This window comes from Lissotriton vulgaris, chromosome 9 (genome assembly GCF_964263255.1).
Source record: "Lissotriton vulgaris chromosome 9, aLisVul1.2, whole genome shotgun sequence".
Classification (NCBI taxonomy): Eukaryota; Metazoa; Chordata; class Amphibia; order Caudata; family Salamandridae; genus Lissotriton; species Lissotriton vulgaris.
In genome coordinates, this window is record NC_141697.1 from 992180427 (window position 1) to 992199885 (window position 19459).

General features: G+C 45.2%; 1 protein-coding gene across 4 annotated transcripts in view; it reads right to left on the reverse strand.

Moving 5' to 3' along the window:
- The window catches only part of SAMD4B (sterile alpha motif domain containing 4B), a 1107967-nt gene that overhangs the window by 97399 nt on the left and 991109 nt on the right, over positions 1-19459 (reverse strand). For 2 of the 4 annotated variants that reach the window (XM_086938870.1, XM_086938872.1), the window contains exon 13: positions 14947-15005. The exons of the other annotated variants lie outside the window; for them this stretch is intronic. In XM_086938870.1, coding sequence (XP_086794996.1) covers positions 14962-15005 — 44 coding nt within the window. In that variant the 3' untranslated portion in view covers positions 14947-14961. The remainder of the gene's footprint in view (positions 1-14946; positions 15006-19459) is intronic. 4 annotated transcript variants of the gene reach the window in all.

The following is a 19459-nucleotide window of genomic DNA, read 5'->3' on the forward strand; positions in this document are numbered from 1 at the left end:
GCCTGCTTGCCAGCTGCCACCAACCGGAGTCCCCCTATACCCAATTGGACAACACTCTGCACCCGGTCGCCCGAGTGCCGTTGAGGGTGCAACAACAGTGCATCCCTGACCCTGGGAGAACACAGAGTCTAAACCCAGAGCCCTAACTCAAAAGACTGATTACTTACCTTGAAACCAATAACTAATTTTTCCTCATAGGATAACATTGACGCTTTTTCTCTCCAAAAGTTTCTAAGTGTCGACTTTTGAAAACCGCAAATGTTCTTTAAAAATCAGCCGAATAACCAAAATGCATTTTCTCAACTGTTTTCAGGAAATGTCGCAGTGCTGAATCCAGGATCCAGCACTGAGTAAGAAAAAGTAACGATAACCTAACTTACCTGCTAAGTGAATTTCCTCCCAAAGTTTTGAGTCAATTTTTGAAATACAATAATATTCCTTAACAATCGTACCTTTAACCAAAACGCATTTACTCACCTGTTTTCAGCAAAATGTTTGAGGACTGAATCCAAAATCCAGTCCTGTGTTAGCAAAAGTAATCTTAAAAGTAAGTAACTGCATTTTACTTAAAAAGCGCATTCAAGTGAATGTACTATACCTCTAACGTGTTGCAAACTGCTTTCTTAAAACTGTAACCAAAACCAGTACAAGTTACACTGCTATTTTGAACTGTATTCATACAAGTAATTTACTACTGAAAAGTATTTTTATGCTTAACTGTACCAGGCTTGCTTGGTTCTAGAAATAAAACGACAGTATTTTTTTTATACAAAACAATTGGCCTAGAGTTCAGTTCTTGTGTGTGTGAGACCATTTGCTGACTGAGTGTGTACATCAAATGATTTACACTGTCCTCTGATACTGCCTTACTGCTTGACCAAACTACCACTTTAGAGAGCAAGGTTGTATCTAACTTTTGCCTCTGCCAAACCTATGGAGACCCTAGGACTCTATACACACTGTACCTCACTTTGGTGCAGTATATATAGAGCCAGTTTCTTACACTCCCTGACATACAGTTTCAGATTTGTGTGCTGGGGAGATTGGACACTGCCTACCTGCCCGACTGAAGTAATTGAGGCGACACCAATTCATGAGCCAGTTGCAAATGTCATGGATGGACTTTGATTCTTTTTTCACCACACATGGAACACTGCCTTCTTAACAGAGCAACCAGGCTCCATTCACTGCCCCGCTAACATGCCCTAATTGGCCGTCTATTGCTTGGCAATCATCTCTACACGTGGTTCTCAGTATTAATGCAACAAAATTAGGCTGCCAGATTGCTTCCACCACTGTACAGAGTAGTGGTTTTGAGACACACACATCCTCAGCAATATCTATTGCTCCAGGCAGGCTTTGCCTACCACAACTGCCCACTACAGGCCCCTGCAGCATCTACCGACTAAATACACCTGACGCTAGCCCTATGGAGAGTGCATGCGCCCTGGTGGCGGGGCTCTCCAACCCTCTGCCTTCCTCTTCACATCGTCGCACTGTTATTTGCCAGGAAAAATTACTTCCCATTAATCTTTCGGGGATGTAGAGGTCTAGGCTGGGCTAGACTCCCGGTTATTACGCTTCGAACTGTACATCATGGGGAAGAACGATGTTAAGCAGTCCAAGCTCTCCTTCAGGGGCAGTTGCCTTACTCGCCAGGCTGGCCAGAATACTGACCTCACCGCTATGCAGCAGGAAGTAAGCGATACACAAGGCGCTGATCTCCGTGCATTACTCATGGAGGTGAAAACAAGCTTAACAACGATTGATGCTGACCTTGACCTTCTTACCAGCCACTTAGACCATGTAAAGCGATGTGTCGACACACCTGAAACGCGACTGGACCAGTTGGAGAACAGTGTCAAATTCAGATGACATCCGAGAGGAATCAAAGGGACATTTACTGTGGCTGGATAAGGTACTCTACCTTAAAGCTAAAAATTAAGATTTAAAGGCAAGCTCCAGAGACAATCTCCGCATAACTGGGATTTCAGAAACCACAGCCATCTCAAGAAAGGAGTTGTTTTCTCGAGACCCTGTGGTGTGATCTTTTTGGAAATTACCTCTCTGCTGTCTTTATTGGGGAGCGAGCACATCGCTCTCTAGGCCCTAAACCCCCTGTGGGTGATTCGGCTCGACATATAATCGTCCGCCTGCTGAATGATCGGGGCCATGAGACCATCCTGAGGCTGGCTCGCGAACGTGGGCGATACAATACCAGGGTGACAACATTTTCTTCTACCTAGACTTTACCTTATCAGTCCGGCAGGCCTGCCAAGACTTTCTACCTGCCAAACAAATTCTAGAAGCAGATATACCATATGCTCGTCTATATCCAGCTAAGCTGAGGATCTCCTTCAATGATAAAATGCACTTCTTCACTGATGCCAAGTATGCGTTGAACTTTGCTAAACAGGTTGGACATTCCAGATATCCTCATCTTGTTCTGCCCTAGCTTAGCAACGACTGAGCATTTCATGCACTGGACAAACCTTTAACTATGCCTCACAGGGCGTACCGGAGGAACTTCGCCAAAACCCGAGGAACTTCGCCAAAACCCTCCAGAGTGTTTGAATATTAGATTGCTTGTTATTCTATTTAACGTGCTTAAGGAACTTCGCCAAAACCCTCCAGAGTGTTTGAATATTAGATTGCTTGTTATTCTATTTAACGTGCTTAATGTTACTGAAATGCTGTGCTAATACTGATTCTATCCAAGTAAACAGGGTAGCCTCTAGACTATTAGCTTGCCCCCCAGCTGACGGCAAGGTTGTTTAGCCTGGTGTTCAGTTGTCCCAGAGGGATGATTTCCAATCCACTCTATCAAAATATTAAGCTTTTTTGTGTATGTTATATTAGTGGGCTCCCTACATGGTAGGCCGGTGATGGTGGCTGCAGTGTACGGACCCAATAGCGATGACCCCGATTTCTTTATTGGGATCTGGGTGAAAATCACCAATCTCGGCACCCGCGCCATCATAGGGAGTGGTGATTTTAATACTCTAATGGATGATCACATGGACAGTTTTGATGCCTTTAAACGTTTGCACCCACGCGCCACAACAAAATTGAACACGATCACTCAAGACAATTACCTAGTAGATGCTTGGAGACAGACACACCCTCAAGCTCTGCAGTGAACTTGCATTTCAGTTTATCACATTGCCTGGTCTAAACTGGACTTCTGGCTGGTGTCCAGAGATGCCCAGATAAGGACATCCTCGGTATCTCACTTACCATGTACCCTCTTGGATCAGGCACCAGGCTTATTGAATACCCAGATTCCCCAGGCTCCACCTCGGGCTTTCCCCTGGCACCTACCGGCAGGAGCATTACTAGATGCAGCATTCAGGGAGGAGATTCGTAAAGAAATAACAGAGTACTTCACACACAATATGGGTTTGGTGGATTCTCCTTCCACACTATGGGTGGTAGTGAGGGGTGCCTGCATTGCAAAACAAGCAGGGGTCTTGAAGGTCATCCAAGGAACCCTAGATGGGCTAGAGAGCTATTAGAAATCTTGAGGCACAATATTTCGACTCCAAAGACTCAGATCCTTTAGCTAAAATTAGGGACAAACTATCTGATTTCCAGGGAGAGGCTTTTCGCGAAACTCGCTTTCTGCATCAACACACTCCGGCTCGACCGTATGGGGACAGGGATCGTCCGAATAAGACACTTGCCAATTTGTTACACGCTCCACAAACATCCACTTATATCACTGAACTACTTGACCCCAAGTCCAATCCAGTTCATTTCACAACAGAACTGCTGGAGGGCATGTCATCCTACTATGTCCACTTACATTCTGCAACCTGACAGCGGATAAGGTTGACTTAACTGACACTTATATTCTGCAACCTGACAGTGGATAAGGCTGACTTAACTGATTATTTTATTAACGTACAATTGTTCTGGCTTGATCATACACACCGCTCTTACCTTGAGGAACCCCTCACAACTGAAGAAATAGAGCAAGTTATAAGAGGCCTACCTGGCGATAAGGCACCAGGCCTGGTTAGGCTCACCAATGCATTCCATAAAGAGTATGCCTCCTTATTAGCCCCCCCCATCTACTCGCCATGTTTGAAGCGTCTGTCTACAGGCGCTCTCTGCCACCTTCATTATGGGAAGCTGTTATAAATAAATTTTTCAAGCACGGAAACTTGCCAAACTATGCGACTCATACAAAACCCTCATTAATAAATGCAGATAACAAAATGCATGCTAAGGTGCTAGCCAACAGACTCCAACTTACTTTACCTATGATCGTGCAACCTGACCAGTCCGGCTTTATTATGGGCCGTTCAATGACCCATAACTTACGCACGATCATCTCGGTGATGCACCATCTTAACCCACAAATTTCTGCAGTTGCTGCTCTACTTGACGCCACTAAGACGTTCAACTCTTTGGAATGGGCGTACCTCTCTCGTTAGCCTGGTTCTGCCTCAGCCACTTTCATCAAACAAATAGAGCTGCTTTACACCCTTCATACTGCACGTGTGAGTCTAAATGGGCTTATCTCCAATCCCATTTGGATTACTCTGGGTACGCACCAAGGATGCCCACTATCGGCGCTATCCATTTGCTATTGAGATGGAGCTGTTGGTGCCATGACTTCGACAACATCACGCAGATAGGGGAATCAGTTTCACCACTCGAGGGCTGGTAATTTCAATGTACGCGGATGACATCTCACTGTACGTCAGTAATCCAGAGGAAAATTTGGCTTCTCTGATGCGACAAGTGATTTGCTTTGGCCGTTACCCTGGCGTACATATTAACTGGGCCAAATACATACTATTCCCCCTTACAGATCACACATGACAATTTCAAATGGAATACCCTCTACAATGGGTGGACAGTCCAGTTAGATATCTGGGTATATGACTTAGTCATGACACGGATGAGTTGTGGAACGCAAACTGTGGCCGAGCTATGACTTGGTTGGGGGAGAGGATTGCTGTATGGTCTAGATTGCCTCTATCCCTAGCTGACCGAATTGAGATAGTTAATTTCTTTGTCAAAATTCCACTTCCCCTCACCGTTCAATTCTTCAAGCACTTAGAAGTCCTGCATGATCACACTAATATGGGCCGGGAAACAACCAAGGATTTCCTGAGAACTTCGAACTCTTACTTACACAAATCAGTATGGGTACTCTGGATTAAACACTATGCTTATTGCGCCCAGGCTCAATTCCTACACTTCTGGATATACCCTATTCCGTTCAAGCCTCATGTGGCTGCTAAAACAGACCATGCTGCCTGATGCCTATTGACTACAGCGCTATATGAATCTTATAAAAACCCTAGTAAAGAGGTCAATACTGTGGAATGTGTTAGATGGGTGTGGGAGAATTTGAAGAAAAGAGCGAAGCTGACACCTATATGCCCCTTCTATCCTACTGACCTATAACCCCCAGATCCATCCACTCCTAGATTAATGAGACACAGTGCGAGCACATAAATACAAGATTACAATATTCTCAGATCTATACCCGTATGGGCAATTCCTCCCATCATTATAGACCACAGGTTCCCCATCTCCTATGCTGCTGGACTATTAGCTACGAGCTGTATACTTCATGACACCTTTCCTGCCCCTCCTCCAGCTCTTCAGGCACTAAAACGCAGTCTCACTACTCCTTCTCGTAAGCTAATAACACAACTCTACAATAATCTGCAGAGCTCCGCACCCATTGCCACTCCTAAAGCTCAGGAGCTGTGGAGGGCTGACACCAACCCAGCCATCACGGATTCACAATGGTCTTTTTGCTGTGGACAGCTAAAACTCCTCCCCCAACTAAAGATTGAGATGAATCCATTTCAAATTATTGTACCACATCTATCGCACACCTACACAACTGATTCAAATGGGATTAGCTCCTGTTCATTGTTTGCGCTGCAGGGCCCCCCCAGGTCTCCTTTCTCCACCTTGCCTGTCAGCGCCCAGTTTGCTGCTTTTTTTGGGGGAGGTGTATGAACACACAAGAATGATAACTGGTCAGGAAGCAATCCAATCTCCCCTCCTTAGCCTAATGGGTTATGTTGAAGATATCTCTGATACAAACCCCTGTCTTGTTGCCATGTTGTCCCTACTTGGCAAAGCACAGAGTGGCCATACACCAGGGCAGGTGACCCACTCCCACTAGCAAGATATGGTATTTTGAGGTCACATTTTGCCAAGAAACTATCTACCTTTTGGGAACTCAAGCCAGTCTGTTCCTGTCCCAAAGATATATGGGAGGCATTTACATCTTGGCTCCGGTAACAGAAGAAAACAAGTTACTTACCTGTAACTTTGGTTCACCAGTATTGGTAACTTTCATAGATTCCCATGCTTTTGTATCACTCCCAGTCGTCAGAATGGGAGTCTCGGTAACAAAAATACCATAGCAGTAGGTACAAAAGAGAAAGAAAAAGGCCTAGGCCTCATTCCCTTTTGCAGCATATCACCCTCTTTTTGTAAAAGAGACCAAACTTAGGCATCAGCCAATCAGAAGTGCCTTACCCCTTAGAAAGCGCCTCAGATTTTCGTAGCCGTTGTGTATCAGTCACCATATCTTTTGTAGGCTGAGCTTTCCTCTGGGAGGTGGGTGGGCGCATGGGAATCTATGAAAGTTAACAATACTGGGGAACCAAAGTTACAGGTAAGTAACTTGTTTTCTTGCCCCAGTATTGGAACTTTCATAGATTCCCATTCTTTAGTATCAGAGTAGTAAGCAGTTAGCAATAAAAAAACACACATTTTGTGTCATAAATACATTGCAATAGACAACATGACATAAAGATACAAAATGTGTAACAACGGAAGGTGGGATAGAAAGGAAAGCTCACCAATTATTGGAAGAGGTTCCTCAGGACAGCCTGGCCCACTGCCGCATCCTCTTGTTGTAAGGACTCCAAGCAGTAATGCTTAGCAAAGGTGTGAACGCTGCTCCAGGTAGCAGCTCTGCAAATGTCTTTAATCTGTATCCCTGCAAAGAGGGCCGTTGAAGATGCCACTGATCTTGTGGAATGCGCACAAATCCTGCCAGTCAGAGGTTTCCCTGCCGCAGTGTGGCAATGCAGAATGGCACTTGTGATCCATCTTGATATCCCCTGTTTGGATAGCGGGAGGCCTTTGCTTGGACCACCAAAGGCAACAAACAATTGAGGACCTCCGAAATCCCTAAGTGCGATCTAAGTAGAATCTTAAGCACCGTTGTACATTCAAAGAATGAATTGTCTTTTCCGCTGGTGTAACCGGTTGAGGAAAGAACGCTTTAAGAATAACCGGCTCGTTCAAGTGGAAGTCCGAGGGCACCTTGGGCATAAACCTAGGGTTAGTTCTCAAGATCTTAGTGTTCCTTTTAAATTGTAGGAGAGGCTCCTGGATAGTCAGGGCCTGCAACTCTCCAACACGTCTAGCCGATGTGAGAGCGAGGAGGAGAGCCAAATTCCATGAAAGGAACTTCATGTCAGAACGATGAATTGGTTCGAATGGGCCTTTCATGAGCTGAAAAATGACTAGATTTAGATGCCAAGTAGGAGGCGGAGGCCTCACTGGTGGGTAGAATCTGAACATGCCCATAAGAAATTGTTTAACAATCCTGGAAGACCACAAGGAAGGTCCAGACCCAGACCTTCAGTATCTCGAAATGGCCGCCAAATGAACCTTAATTGACGAATGGGCTAGTCCCGACTTAGCCAGGGACAGCAGATAAGGTAGGAGCTGATGAGGCTTCGAAGCAAAGGGGTCAATCTTTTCTCTCCTACAGCAGAAACAAAATCTTTTCCATTTAAGACAGTAAGTCCTGTTCATTGAAGGAGCCCTTGCCTGGGAGAGGACCTCCTTAATTTCGCTTGAGATGGGGAGATTCATAAACTCTCGCTGCTCAGGAGCCATGCTGTCAGGTGTAATGACTGTGGATCTGGGTGCCAAACTTGTCATTCAGACATTGTGAGGAGATCTGGTATAACTCTCAAAGGAAGAGGAGGAACTTGCGACAACAGATGGAGTTCTGTGTACCAGAACTGTCTCGGCCAAGCAGGGGCTATCAAGATCATCCTGCACGACTCCACTTTGATCTTCCTGATGAGCCGCGGGATCAGAGGGATGGGGGAAAGGCGTAGACAAATGTCCTTGACCAGGCTATCGAAAGCGCATTCCCCAGTGACCCTCGGTGGTGAAATCTGCTTGCTTAAGACCGGCATTTCTTGTTGGTCGGTGCGGCAAAGAGATCCACCTCCGGTCTGCCCCACTGGCTGAAGACCTCTTCCAGAACTCGCTGGTTCAATTCCCACTTGTGGCTGACTGAGGATGACCTGCTCAGTCTGTCGGCGTTCTCGTTCAGAACTCCTGGCAAGTGTTCCGTCTTTAGCGATATTCTGTGAAGTATCGCCCATGCCCAGATTTGTTGAGCTTCCTGCGCCAACGGAGAAGATCTGGTTCCTCCTTCCTTGTTCACATAGGGCATGGCCGTGGTGTTGTCCGTCCTGATAAGCACTTGCGAACCTCCTAAGCGCTGAAGAATAGCTTGCAGAGCCAGTCTTATTGCTCTTCGCTCCAAAAGGTTGGTGTGGAGCCGTTGCTCCTGAGGAGACCAATGACCGCTGACATATAGGTCTTGCATCACTGCTCCCCAACCCTCCAATGACGCGTCCGTTGTTACTACTTGAGGAGACGGATCGTTTACGAAGGATAGACTTTGGGACAAGTTGTCTTGATCTGCCCGCCATACGGCCGTTTCCTTCATCATTGGAGTGACGGTCACCTTGCCCTCGAACGATCCGTGAACCGGTTTCCATTGGTTGTCTAGTTGTTCCTGTAGAGGACGCATCCTCAGTCTGCAGTAAGGAATCAGGGGAATACATGATGAAATTACCCCCAGCAGAGATTTGTAGCGGCGTACTGAAAGACACCTTCTTTCTTGTAAGTCCCGAGCCAAGGTTTGTAGTTTCTCCCTCCTTTCCAGGGTCGGAAAGGCTTTTGAGAGCTTTGAATCCAGTATGGCTCCCAAGAAACGCGCTTTTCTGGACGGGACTAGGGATGACTTTTCCTTGTTTAAAGTGAGCCCCAGATTTTGAAACAAGTTTGTACAGGCCCGAACAGCGTCCCGCGCTGCGTCCCTGGATAGGGCCTTCAGCAACCAATCGTCCAGGTAGGGGAAGACTTCATAATGGTTTCTACGCAGGAATGCCGCTACAGGCGCCAGCCCCTTTGTGAAAATCCTTTAGGCTGAGCGAAGACCAAAGAGTAAAACCCTGAATTGAAAGTGGCTCTTGGCTACTGTGAATCGTAGAAACCTTCTGTGTGCTGGTTGAATCGGGACATGGAAGTACGCGTCCTAGAGATCGAGCGTGGCCATGAAATCCCCCGGACTGATGAGCCGCAAGATGTCTTGGAGAGAGACCATCCGGAAGGACAAGGAGATGAGATAGGTTTTGAGCTCCCTGAGATCTAAAATGGGGTGCCATTTCTCCAGCATCTTCTTTAACCAGGAAGAACCTGGAATAGAATCCTTGTCCCTTTTGATTGGAGGGGACCGGCTCTATCGCTCCCTTCCGGAGCATCTGTTGGACTTCGAGCTGCAGGAGACGCAGGTGTTTCGATGGAATGGCTGCCGGGGGCTTGGGTGGAGGGACTTGCGAAATTCTAAGGTATGTCCTTTCCGAATGATGTTGAGCACCCAACGGTCCGATGTTATTTTGGACCAGTTCTGAAGGTATTTGGTTACCCTGCCTGCCAACTGATGACTTCTTGGAGGAGGGTCCAGTAGGAAGAGCCAGGATGCCGCTATTGGCACTTGGACGCATCCCGTCCTCTGCCAGCCTGTTTCCCATTATTGTAAGGCATGAAGTAGTTAGAAGATTGGCCTTGTCTCTGTTGATAAGGCTGGCGGTACTGCTGGGAACCTAAGCCAGTGGATGAATAACGTGTTGTTGATAGGATCCCCTGTAGTTATTACCTCTGCCTCTGGAACCCTTAAAAGGAGACTTGCGGTATTGAAGGGTACCCAAGGATCTGGCAGTTTCTGTGTCCTTTTTGAACTCCTGAAGCGTGTCCTTGATTAGCTTTCCAAATAGTGCTTCCCCATCAAAGGGAAGATCCAGGACTTTGTTTTGAACCTCCGGTCGAAACCAGGTATCCTTCAGCCACCCCTGGCAACGGAGGACACCAGCCCACGCAAAGGAACGAAACGCTGTTGTTGCAATGTCCATGGCCAGTCAATGATCTCCATTGACGTCCCCTCTCCCTCCTGCAAGATCTTTTTTGCCTCTGATGTTGATTCTGGAGGTAGCTGGTCCAGGAATGGAGCAACATCACACCAAAGTTGGGGGTTGTATCTGCCCAGTATCGCCAGGGCATTGGCAGCTCACACCAGAAGACTCCCCATCGACGAGAATCTTTTCCCAGCATTATCCAATCTCCGCCCTTCCTTGTCCGGAGGAGTTGTTAAGGGAGCAGAGGGGTTGCGGGATTTCTTCTGCGCTGCTTGTGAAATAACGGAGTCTGGTTTGGGATGGCCCGTTAAGGCCGCCGGCCCATCGTCAGGTGCTCTGTATTTCTTATCCAGACGCGGTAGCACAGGGACCACCGTCGCTGGGTTCTTCATAGCCTTCAGGCCTTCCTTCCACAGATTATCTACTATAGGTATGGACCTTGTTGTCTTCCTGTAGGGTTCCTTGAAGTCTTACAAGAAACAATCCGTGGCCACCGCAGGCATAGCCAATTTGAACCTGCCAGCTGCTCTTTCCATCAGCTGATGGAAACCTCCAATGTCCGCTGGTGAGGAATCTACTGGATCCGGAACTGAAGGATCCGGAATGATGTATTCATCCCATTCAGTCGTATGTACAGAGTCATGATCCGAATTCGGATCCTCATCCGAGGAATCATCATGGGCATCTGTCGGCCTGGAAGGATCTTGCGGAAAAGATGTCTGAGGGTGAGGGGACACCTGAGCAGGTAATCCAGGAGTAGCCGTTGAGGCAGAAGCCAAGACAGGCGTTGCAGGCGCTGCCGGAACCAGAATTGGCCTAGTAGCCTTAGATTTGTAGTCCTGCAGCATCTTATGCAGGTCAGGTAGGAGTGAAGATTGTACTGTAACCATATCCTGCCCAGAATAATGTTGTGACTGGGCCACCTGATGATGTCCACCATCCTCCTGGTCATGTCCCCCTTCAGAGTCTGTCTCTTGACATTTGACCAGAAGTTGAGAGGGACTATTGGCATAGCCATATGAGTCCTGGTGATCCTCATCCGACTCCCCTTCCTCAAAGAGCAAAGCTGGTGGCAAGGGGGTCACTCTCCTAGGAGATGTCATCTCCGCGTTATTCTTGTCACTGAAATTATAATTCTTTTTTCAGATGACAATATAGTCGACGGTTCCGTCGACGATGGTGGTACACACGTCGACGAGATTGGTGTCGTTGACGATGAAACTGTCGACGATCCAGCTGTCGTCGTCGTTAAAGTAGTCGTCGATGCTCTCGTCGATGACACCGTTGTCGTCGACGTCATTACCTGCCGTCGACGCTTCCTTCTTCGACGACGACCCCTTCATCGACGAATCAAACCAATTTTAATTTCGTCTTCAATTTCTTCGTCGACAAACTCCGCTGCCGACGCCTTCGAGGACTTGAAACTCTTCTCAGAAGATTGGGAAGAGGGTTTCTTGAAGGCTGGGTCAGTCTTCGCACCCTTGTAAGGCGTAGATGGTCCTACCCTCTCCTTTTCACCTCTGTGAGGACATTTGCTTGGACCCTGGCTCTCAGACTCACTGGGGGTCTTTTTTGAGGCCTTAGAAGGATGCTCCACAGAAGGAGAAGGGGAACCCCTACCCCTTTTCACTGACCTCCTTGAGTAAGATGTCGATGCTGAATCCTCAGTGTCACTGGAGACAGTATCCTTCCTGGATTTCAACTTCTGGAGCCATGTCAGAAGCCTACCCTCACGGTCCCGGAGGGTCTTGGTTGAAAAGGTGCGACAGATCATACAGTCCGCGGCCTTGTGGTCAGGATAGAGGCAATAGATGCAGTCTTTATGCTTATTCTCAATGAAAAGCCTTTTCTTGCCACAGGTGGAACATGGCTTGAAAAGGGCCTTCTCCTTGTCAGACATCCTGGAAGGCAGCTAACAATCGGAAGTGAATCTGAAAAGAATCTGAAGAAAAAACCTTGAAGAAACTCTGAAGAGTAGAAGTTGAGCAGAGCTCAAAAGAGACTCCCTAAGCACAACGTACGGTAGAAAATCTGAGGCTCTGAGGTTCCTTCAGGAGGGTTCTAAGGGGTGAGGCACTTCTAATTGACTGATGCCTAAGTTTGGTCTCTTTTACAAAAAGAGGGTGATATGCTACAAAAGGGAATGAGGCCTAGGCCTTTGTCCTTCTCTTTTGTACCTACTGCTATGGTATTTTTGTTACCGAGACTCCCATTCCGATGACGGGGAATGATACAAAAGCATGGGAATCTATGAGTTCCAATACTGGGGCAACTCTGACTTGCATCCGACCAAACATTATAAATATCATGCCTTGCTGGAGCTGTGCCCATTCATCTTGCAGAACAGAGAAGAGTGTTTGATCATCAAAACAGTTCATATATTCCACTATTTATTAGCCCCTTAATGTACTTGATTACCCTACTATCAATAGTCCTCAAGCTGTGCCTGGAACGTTCAACGATATTGACCTGTTCAGTTGTTATTGGATGATGCCTCACGTTGGATCTTGTACATGTGGCACTATTCCCTTAGCACCTGCCCCCAATTCCTATCACGACCCTTTGACCCCCCCCCTCTTTTTTGTTTTTGATGACACAGCTGTTGTATGTATGTCTTATATTTAGAATTTTGCCAATATAAACCATGTAATAAATAAAAAAAATGTTTTTTTTTATCCCTGAATACTCTGCAGATATCAACCAGTGGCTTCAATCGCAGAGTTCACATTTTAATTTGATTAAACTTCGAGAATCTGCAGTGATCCACAAAATTGCTCCCCTTAGTATTCACACTTCTCATAAAAACGTTATCCGATTTGTGTGGTTGGGCATATTGCCTAGGACAAGAATGGGCCAAACCAGTGACCACACTAAACCACGTTGATAGTATATTGACTTCATAAGGTTACTGTTTTGATCCATTTCTTTCATAGACTAGGGCTTATGACCAATCCCTGCTGTTCATGGTGAAAGGCAGTGAACATTGGGGATTGGCTGTCTGTGATGTGTTGGGCTATGGTTGAGGCCCTGTTCCAAACGCTACTGTAAAAACCAAAAGACTTGCTCAGCAGTGATTAGAAATTAAGTGTGTCATAAATTTAAAAAAAATCACTGCAAAAAAACAGATAGAAACTAAGTTATGGTGTCGGCTCAAATATGCAAAACAGAAATTCTCCAGTTATGGTTCCTGGCACAAACCATAACTCACACCATCTCCTTGTGCTGCATGGTACAACACAAAAGACATTGATAACATCACTTACGACATCAGTACAGAAATCACTATTGACATTGCTGCTTATCTGTCAGTTTTTTTTTTTTTTTTAACATGCAGTCTTATCTACTTTTCTATTTTGACATTTTTGATTGCTTTGTGCTCCGTGCTGGCCTCCACTTATAAGGACTCACTGTACCAGTTTTTTGTTTGAACTTTCTTTTCAGGATTTTCAGGGGAAAAAACTCCAAACTGTGAACCTGAAATTGGATTCAAAAATCTAAGAAACGCTTTATTTTTTCTTTTAATTTGCGGGGCAGCATTGGACATTGAGACAATCCACCATCCTCAATTAGATCAGTGGATGCTTTCACATCCACTGATCTAATTGAGGATGCGTTCACATCCAGTTTATAACCCTTCTCACTTCAACCCGAAAAAACAGGCTTCATTCTTGGATATCCTAAAAGGTCTATTGCAATTTTTTTTTTAAAAAATTTCAGTTGCTACTAGTAAATCAGATCGCCTGGACCTTCGAATCCTACGTGGATTCCATATTGGGCAACAGAAAAAATATCCCCATGTCCATTTGGATTCATTTATTTTCAAATGTATTAACCCTGGCAAATTAGAGGATATATTCTCTTCAAAGACTTACACATTTTGGTAAAGCCAAGTAATAATAAATGCACACCTAACCATCAAAGCACTACTGGGAGTTCAAAGTTCATGGTCAGTTTGGACAATATATTCAAAGATTTTGCTACAGTGGATAACAAAGTTTCCTATGGAAGGAATGGGCAGCATGACCCACTTGAGACTTCACCTCTTAAGTCACAGGCCCTTCTTACCCTCACAAATGTTAATAACTAGCACATTACATACCGGCAAGTAAATAAGTTAATACATGCCATGTACAGCCACTGTAATATTATTCATACATTATTGAAGTGCAAATGTCAATTGTTTTTGTTACCACAGTAAAATGACAAGGGAATTAGAAAGTACTGTTTGCATGTTAAAATGAATTTACGCAGCAGAACAACTTTTCGAATAATAAGGATGTTTTCATTGATGTGATTTCAACTTACTGCACACATTTAATTCAATGCAGCCGGATTTTTTTTTCCAAACTTAAAGACCAGTACATAAGAAAAACGCCCAATGACAAACCATGTACGCAGATATGCAGCGTGTAATATGCGATTTATTACCATTGCTGAGGGATGGGCACCATGATCCAATGAAAGCTTTACCATTGCGTGCGTCATGGACCTTTAAACTTTACCAAATTAAAAAGAGAAATAGTCTTTCAAGTGTCTATTTTATATATATTGTTTTGTAAATTGCTTAAGTATCCTGCACAGGACTATTGTCTTTTAATCAATTATTATTATTACAAGATTAACTATTCTCTGCTATGCCACTGAACTAAATTACACAATCTAGACAATTATAATTTTGTAAATGGAAGTGGGAGTGCACTCTTTTTAACTGAACAAGTTCTCTGTTCAAGCTCACCTGATACATGATCTATTAAAGAAAATAATCTTCTGGACCTCCAGGTCTCTCTAGGTTTCCTTAAAAGAGGGGAGGGAGGTAAGGTTAATAAAAATCAAATGCAAGCCTAAATTTTGTTTAGAATTTCTGATTTATGTTGGCCAGCACTTAAACTACTGTTTCATCCATCATTAAAATTAACTAATTACTTATCTTATAATGAATTATGCAGCATTTATGCTGACAGATTATTTCAGACAGTTTAATTTGGCTCTCAGCTTCGCCACTAGTTAGAACACAGGGTGTCAAAGTCAAATCATTTATCATATGCTATGCCTTTAATTCTTAATCGTATATATTCCTAATTTATACTTAAATCACCTAATAAAGGTTTTTTACATTTTACGACAAAATATACATCTGTCCATTTGGGAAAATCAGGACCATAGTCACATCACTGCCCTACACCCACAATGCGTATGCTTCAAATTAAAAATGTTTAAGAAAGGGGTACTTACTTCAATACTAGGTTTCCAACATTATGAATCTGCAGCACATTCCGTAATGGAGAAATGTGTTTGAATGAATATTAAGTTCTATTTGTGAATACACAACAGCAGTTTGCTAGTAAGGAAGAGTAACTTGTAAAAGTTTACTTGCAAGGAAGATTTACTTGTATCATCATACTGGATATCCTCATTAAATTCCTCAGCATTCAATATCTCAGCCTCAGTGTGGGATCTCGGATTACTTTCAACAAAGCAGTAACCCATTTCAGAATAAAACACATCTATGTGCTGTGGATTCAATCTATGTTTTTAAACAGCCAAATAAAAATACTAAGGGACCTATTCACAATCTGAAATTTGTAGTACATTTAACAGTACTACTAAACGCACTACAAAATGCTGTTCACCAACCTTCGAATGCAAATCTCCACCTCTCCCTTCTATGAGAAGATCCTCACACATGCAAGTTTACTAATTTGTAGTAAATGTGGGGGAGACAATGGTGAGTGGCCGGAACTAGGGAGGTGTTTAAGGAAGATTCGAGAGGAACATGCACCAACCTACACGTTTATGCCCATTGCTATTCACACACTGCACTTCAATAGTTACTACAGTCAAAAACCCAAAACAGTAGTAACTTTTTTCAGCTTGGAGCAGGAGCAAGTCCTACGCCACACACCACACATGGCAGCCATTTGTATTGCAACACACTCACAGTAGATAAAGGAAAGCAGGTAGGGGCTTGAAAAAAAATCCTGTAGGAGAAAATGTTAAATTAAATTAGTTAAAATATGAATAAGTATAAATAAATGTTAAAAAAGTCAAACATTTAATTATATTTTAATAACCTTATCTGAATTTAAAAAAGGTAGTATTATTTATAAAATATAATAAAATTACTCAATTCTATACTAACGATGTATCTTTGAGACATATGTAGTTTAGAATTACTCCTAGGCATCAGACTGGATCCGGAGAATTTTTTTCGTAGCAGTGTCCCTGCACGTCGATAGGGGGCGTCTGTCTACTCCACGTCCGTCGTCATGGTCGCTGGGATGACATTGTGGTGTCTACTTAGACGCCGCCCCTGCACACGGACGTCATAACTAGGGCCCTAGAAGGGAGTAATTATCCCTAGAAGTCAGTTCACAGAACAGGGAGGATGGGTCGAGAGGTATGGAATCTATAACTACATATGTCTCTTACCGATATATCGTTACCGAAGGTAAGTAACTTGTTCATCTGAAAGGGACTGTAGTTATAGATTCCTTACCTTAAGAATAGATACCCCAGCAATGCCAACCCCGGTGGTAGGTCTGCAAACTAAGTTCACGCCAGGAAATCCTGAAGAACAGAACGGCCAAAAAAAGCAGTCTCTCCGGACTTGGCTATCCAGGCAGTAATGTTTTGTGAATGTGTGCAGGGATTCCCATGTGGCTGCCTGGCAGATATCAATCAGAGGAACTCTACTTCCCAAAGCAGTAGTGGCTGCCATCGCCCTGTACAGTGGACGCGTAGTCCTAATGGAGATTACTTTTTCGCCAAAGAATAGCAGATTTTGATGGTAGAAGGACCACACATGTTTTGGGTCCAGACTGTGGAGTCTATCCTCCTCTTTAGAAGGGTGTGGAGGCGGAAAGAAGGTGGGCAATGTGATGGTTTGACCTATGTGGAAAGAGGTAACCACTTTGGGCAGAAAAGAGGGCCTAGTGCGAAGGACCACTTTGCCCGGATGAACAGCAAGAAAAGGAGGCTTAGTGGACAGAGCCTGAAGTTCACTCACCTTACGGGCGGCGGAGATGGCGAGCAGGAAAGACGACGAAGAGGACAATTATGTAGTGGCTTGATGGGAGCACACTTAAGATAAGGACAAGATTCAAGTCCCATTGGGGCATTACGAAAGGAGAAGGAGGAAAGAGGAGTAATGTCCTTCAGTAATCTATTTACAATAGCCGACTTGAAAAGAGAAGGCTGATGAAGGCGAAGAAAGGCCGAAATGGCCGAAAGGTTAAGGGTGCCCAGAGCAGAGCCCTGCTGGGCCAAAAATAGAATGAAGAGAACCTCTGAAAACGGAGCAGAAAGGGATCCACCACCTTTGCTGTGCACAATGCCACCAATTTGTTCCATCTACAGGCATATACCGTTTTAGTGGAGGGACGCCTGGCTCCCAATATTACATTACACACCTCGGAAGGAAGGTCAAAAGCTGTCAAATGTCGCCGCTCAATCTCCAAGATAGGAGGTGGAGGCTGTACAGGTTCGGGTGGAGGACCGTCCCCTGCTGCTGCGATAGAAGATTCTCCTGAAGAGCCAGTCTGATCGGAGGATCGATGGCCATGCTCAAGAGCTCAGGGTACCAGACTCTTTGTGCCCAGTCCGGAGGCACAAGAATGACTTTGGCCCGATCGCACTTGATCTTCTGCAGCACTCTGGGTATAAGTGGTACAGGTGAAAAGGCATACAGGAGGCCACAACTCCACTCGTGACGAAAAGCGACGCAGAGCGAGTGCCGCCTAGAAAATATTAATGCGTAGAACTACTGACATTGTGCGTTTTCTTCTGTGGCGAATAGATCTAACCAAGGCTCTCCCCACTGCTGAAAGAGACTTTTTACCACCTCCGAGTGGACGCCATTCGTAATCCATCATGCACCAGCGGCTGAGTACGTCCGTCCTGTTTAACAGGGATATGCCCTGATGCCCCAGGCTTGTCCTCTGGCGAAAACATGGGGCCCACAACACCACCCTGCACTGTTTGTTGCAGTACCACATGACGGTGGTGTTGTCCGTGAAAACCTGCACTACTCTTTTTTTTGACAGAAGGAAGTAATGCCTTCAGTGCATGACGGATCGCCCGAAGCTTGATGTAGAGCCCAGACTCCGCCGGAGACCAGATGCCCCTGATCTCCGCCTCTCCCATGTGGCCGCCCATTCCAAGAGTGACGCATCTGTCACCACTGAACTGTAGTTGGGAAAGAGAGGGATCTGCCATTGACCCAATTCTGGTTCATGAGCCACCAATTACGTGCAGTCCCCTCAGAGATCTGGACAACATCGGTATCATAGCCCGAATATCCCGGACTCGCTGCCCAGGAGGATAAGACCGAACCTGCACTGTGTCCAGAACTGCTCCGATGAAAAGAAGCTTCTGCGAGGTAATCAGGTGCGACTTCGGCCATTGATCGTGAACTCCAACTAATGCAGGAGGTCCACAGTAGTCTGGAGGTGGGAGACGACAGCCTGGGGAGAAACCGCCTTCAACAGCCGGTCGTCGAGATAGGGGAAGACTGGAACCCCTGATCTGCGCAGATGAGCTGCAACCATCGCCATCACTTTCGTGAACACCCAAGGGCCGCTGGTAAGGCCAAAGGGGAGCACTGTAAATTGAAAATGCTTGTGGCCTACCGTGAACCGTAGTGAACGCCTCTGGGCTGGCAGGACGGGGATGTGGAAATGGGAGTCCTGCAAGTCCAACGCTGCCATCCAGTCTACGGGATCGAGGGCAGAGAGGACCTGAGCCAACATGAGCATTTTGAAATTCTCCTTCCTAAAGAAGCGGTTGAGGGTGCTGATGTCAAAGATAATTTTAGTTACAGAGGTGTTTGAACCATTAATAAAGAATGCATCTAATAGCATCCTTTTTAGGCATGATATCTTAAGTTGCTGTCCTGAAAATGGCCTTGTGGAGTTTGTTGTGGGCACGCAGCGCAATGTGGGGCATACAATAGAGTGATTCATCAATGTAGACTCTGAATATCTGCTGGCACTCCCGCAGATTTCTACTTATTGAGGTGAGGGGGTGGAGGGGGATGTGTGTGAGTTAGTATGTGTTTTTTGTATTCAAGATGTTGTTCAATGTCTTGGAATGTCATGTCATCTACCTTAAAGAATAGTTTAACAGTGAAGTCCTGGTGTTCCTCAGTCAAGCGCTCCAGAATAGTTGGGTGTTTATTAAATCTTTATTGTGCCAAATCAGTTTGTTGAGCCATAGTTCATATTGGTGTCCAGGAACGTTATATTTGCTGA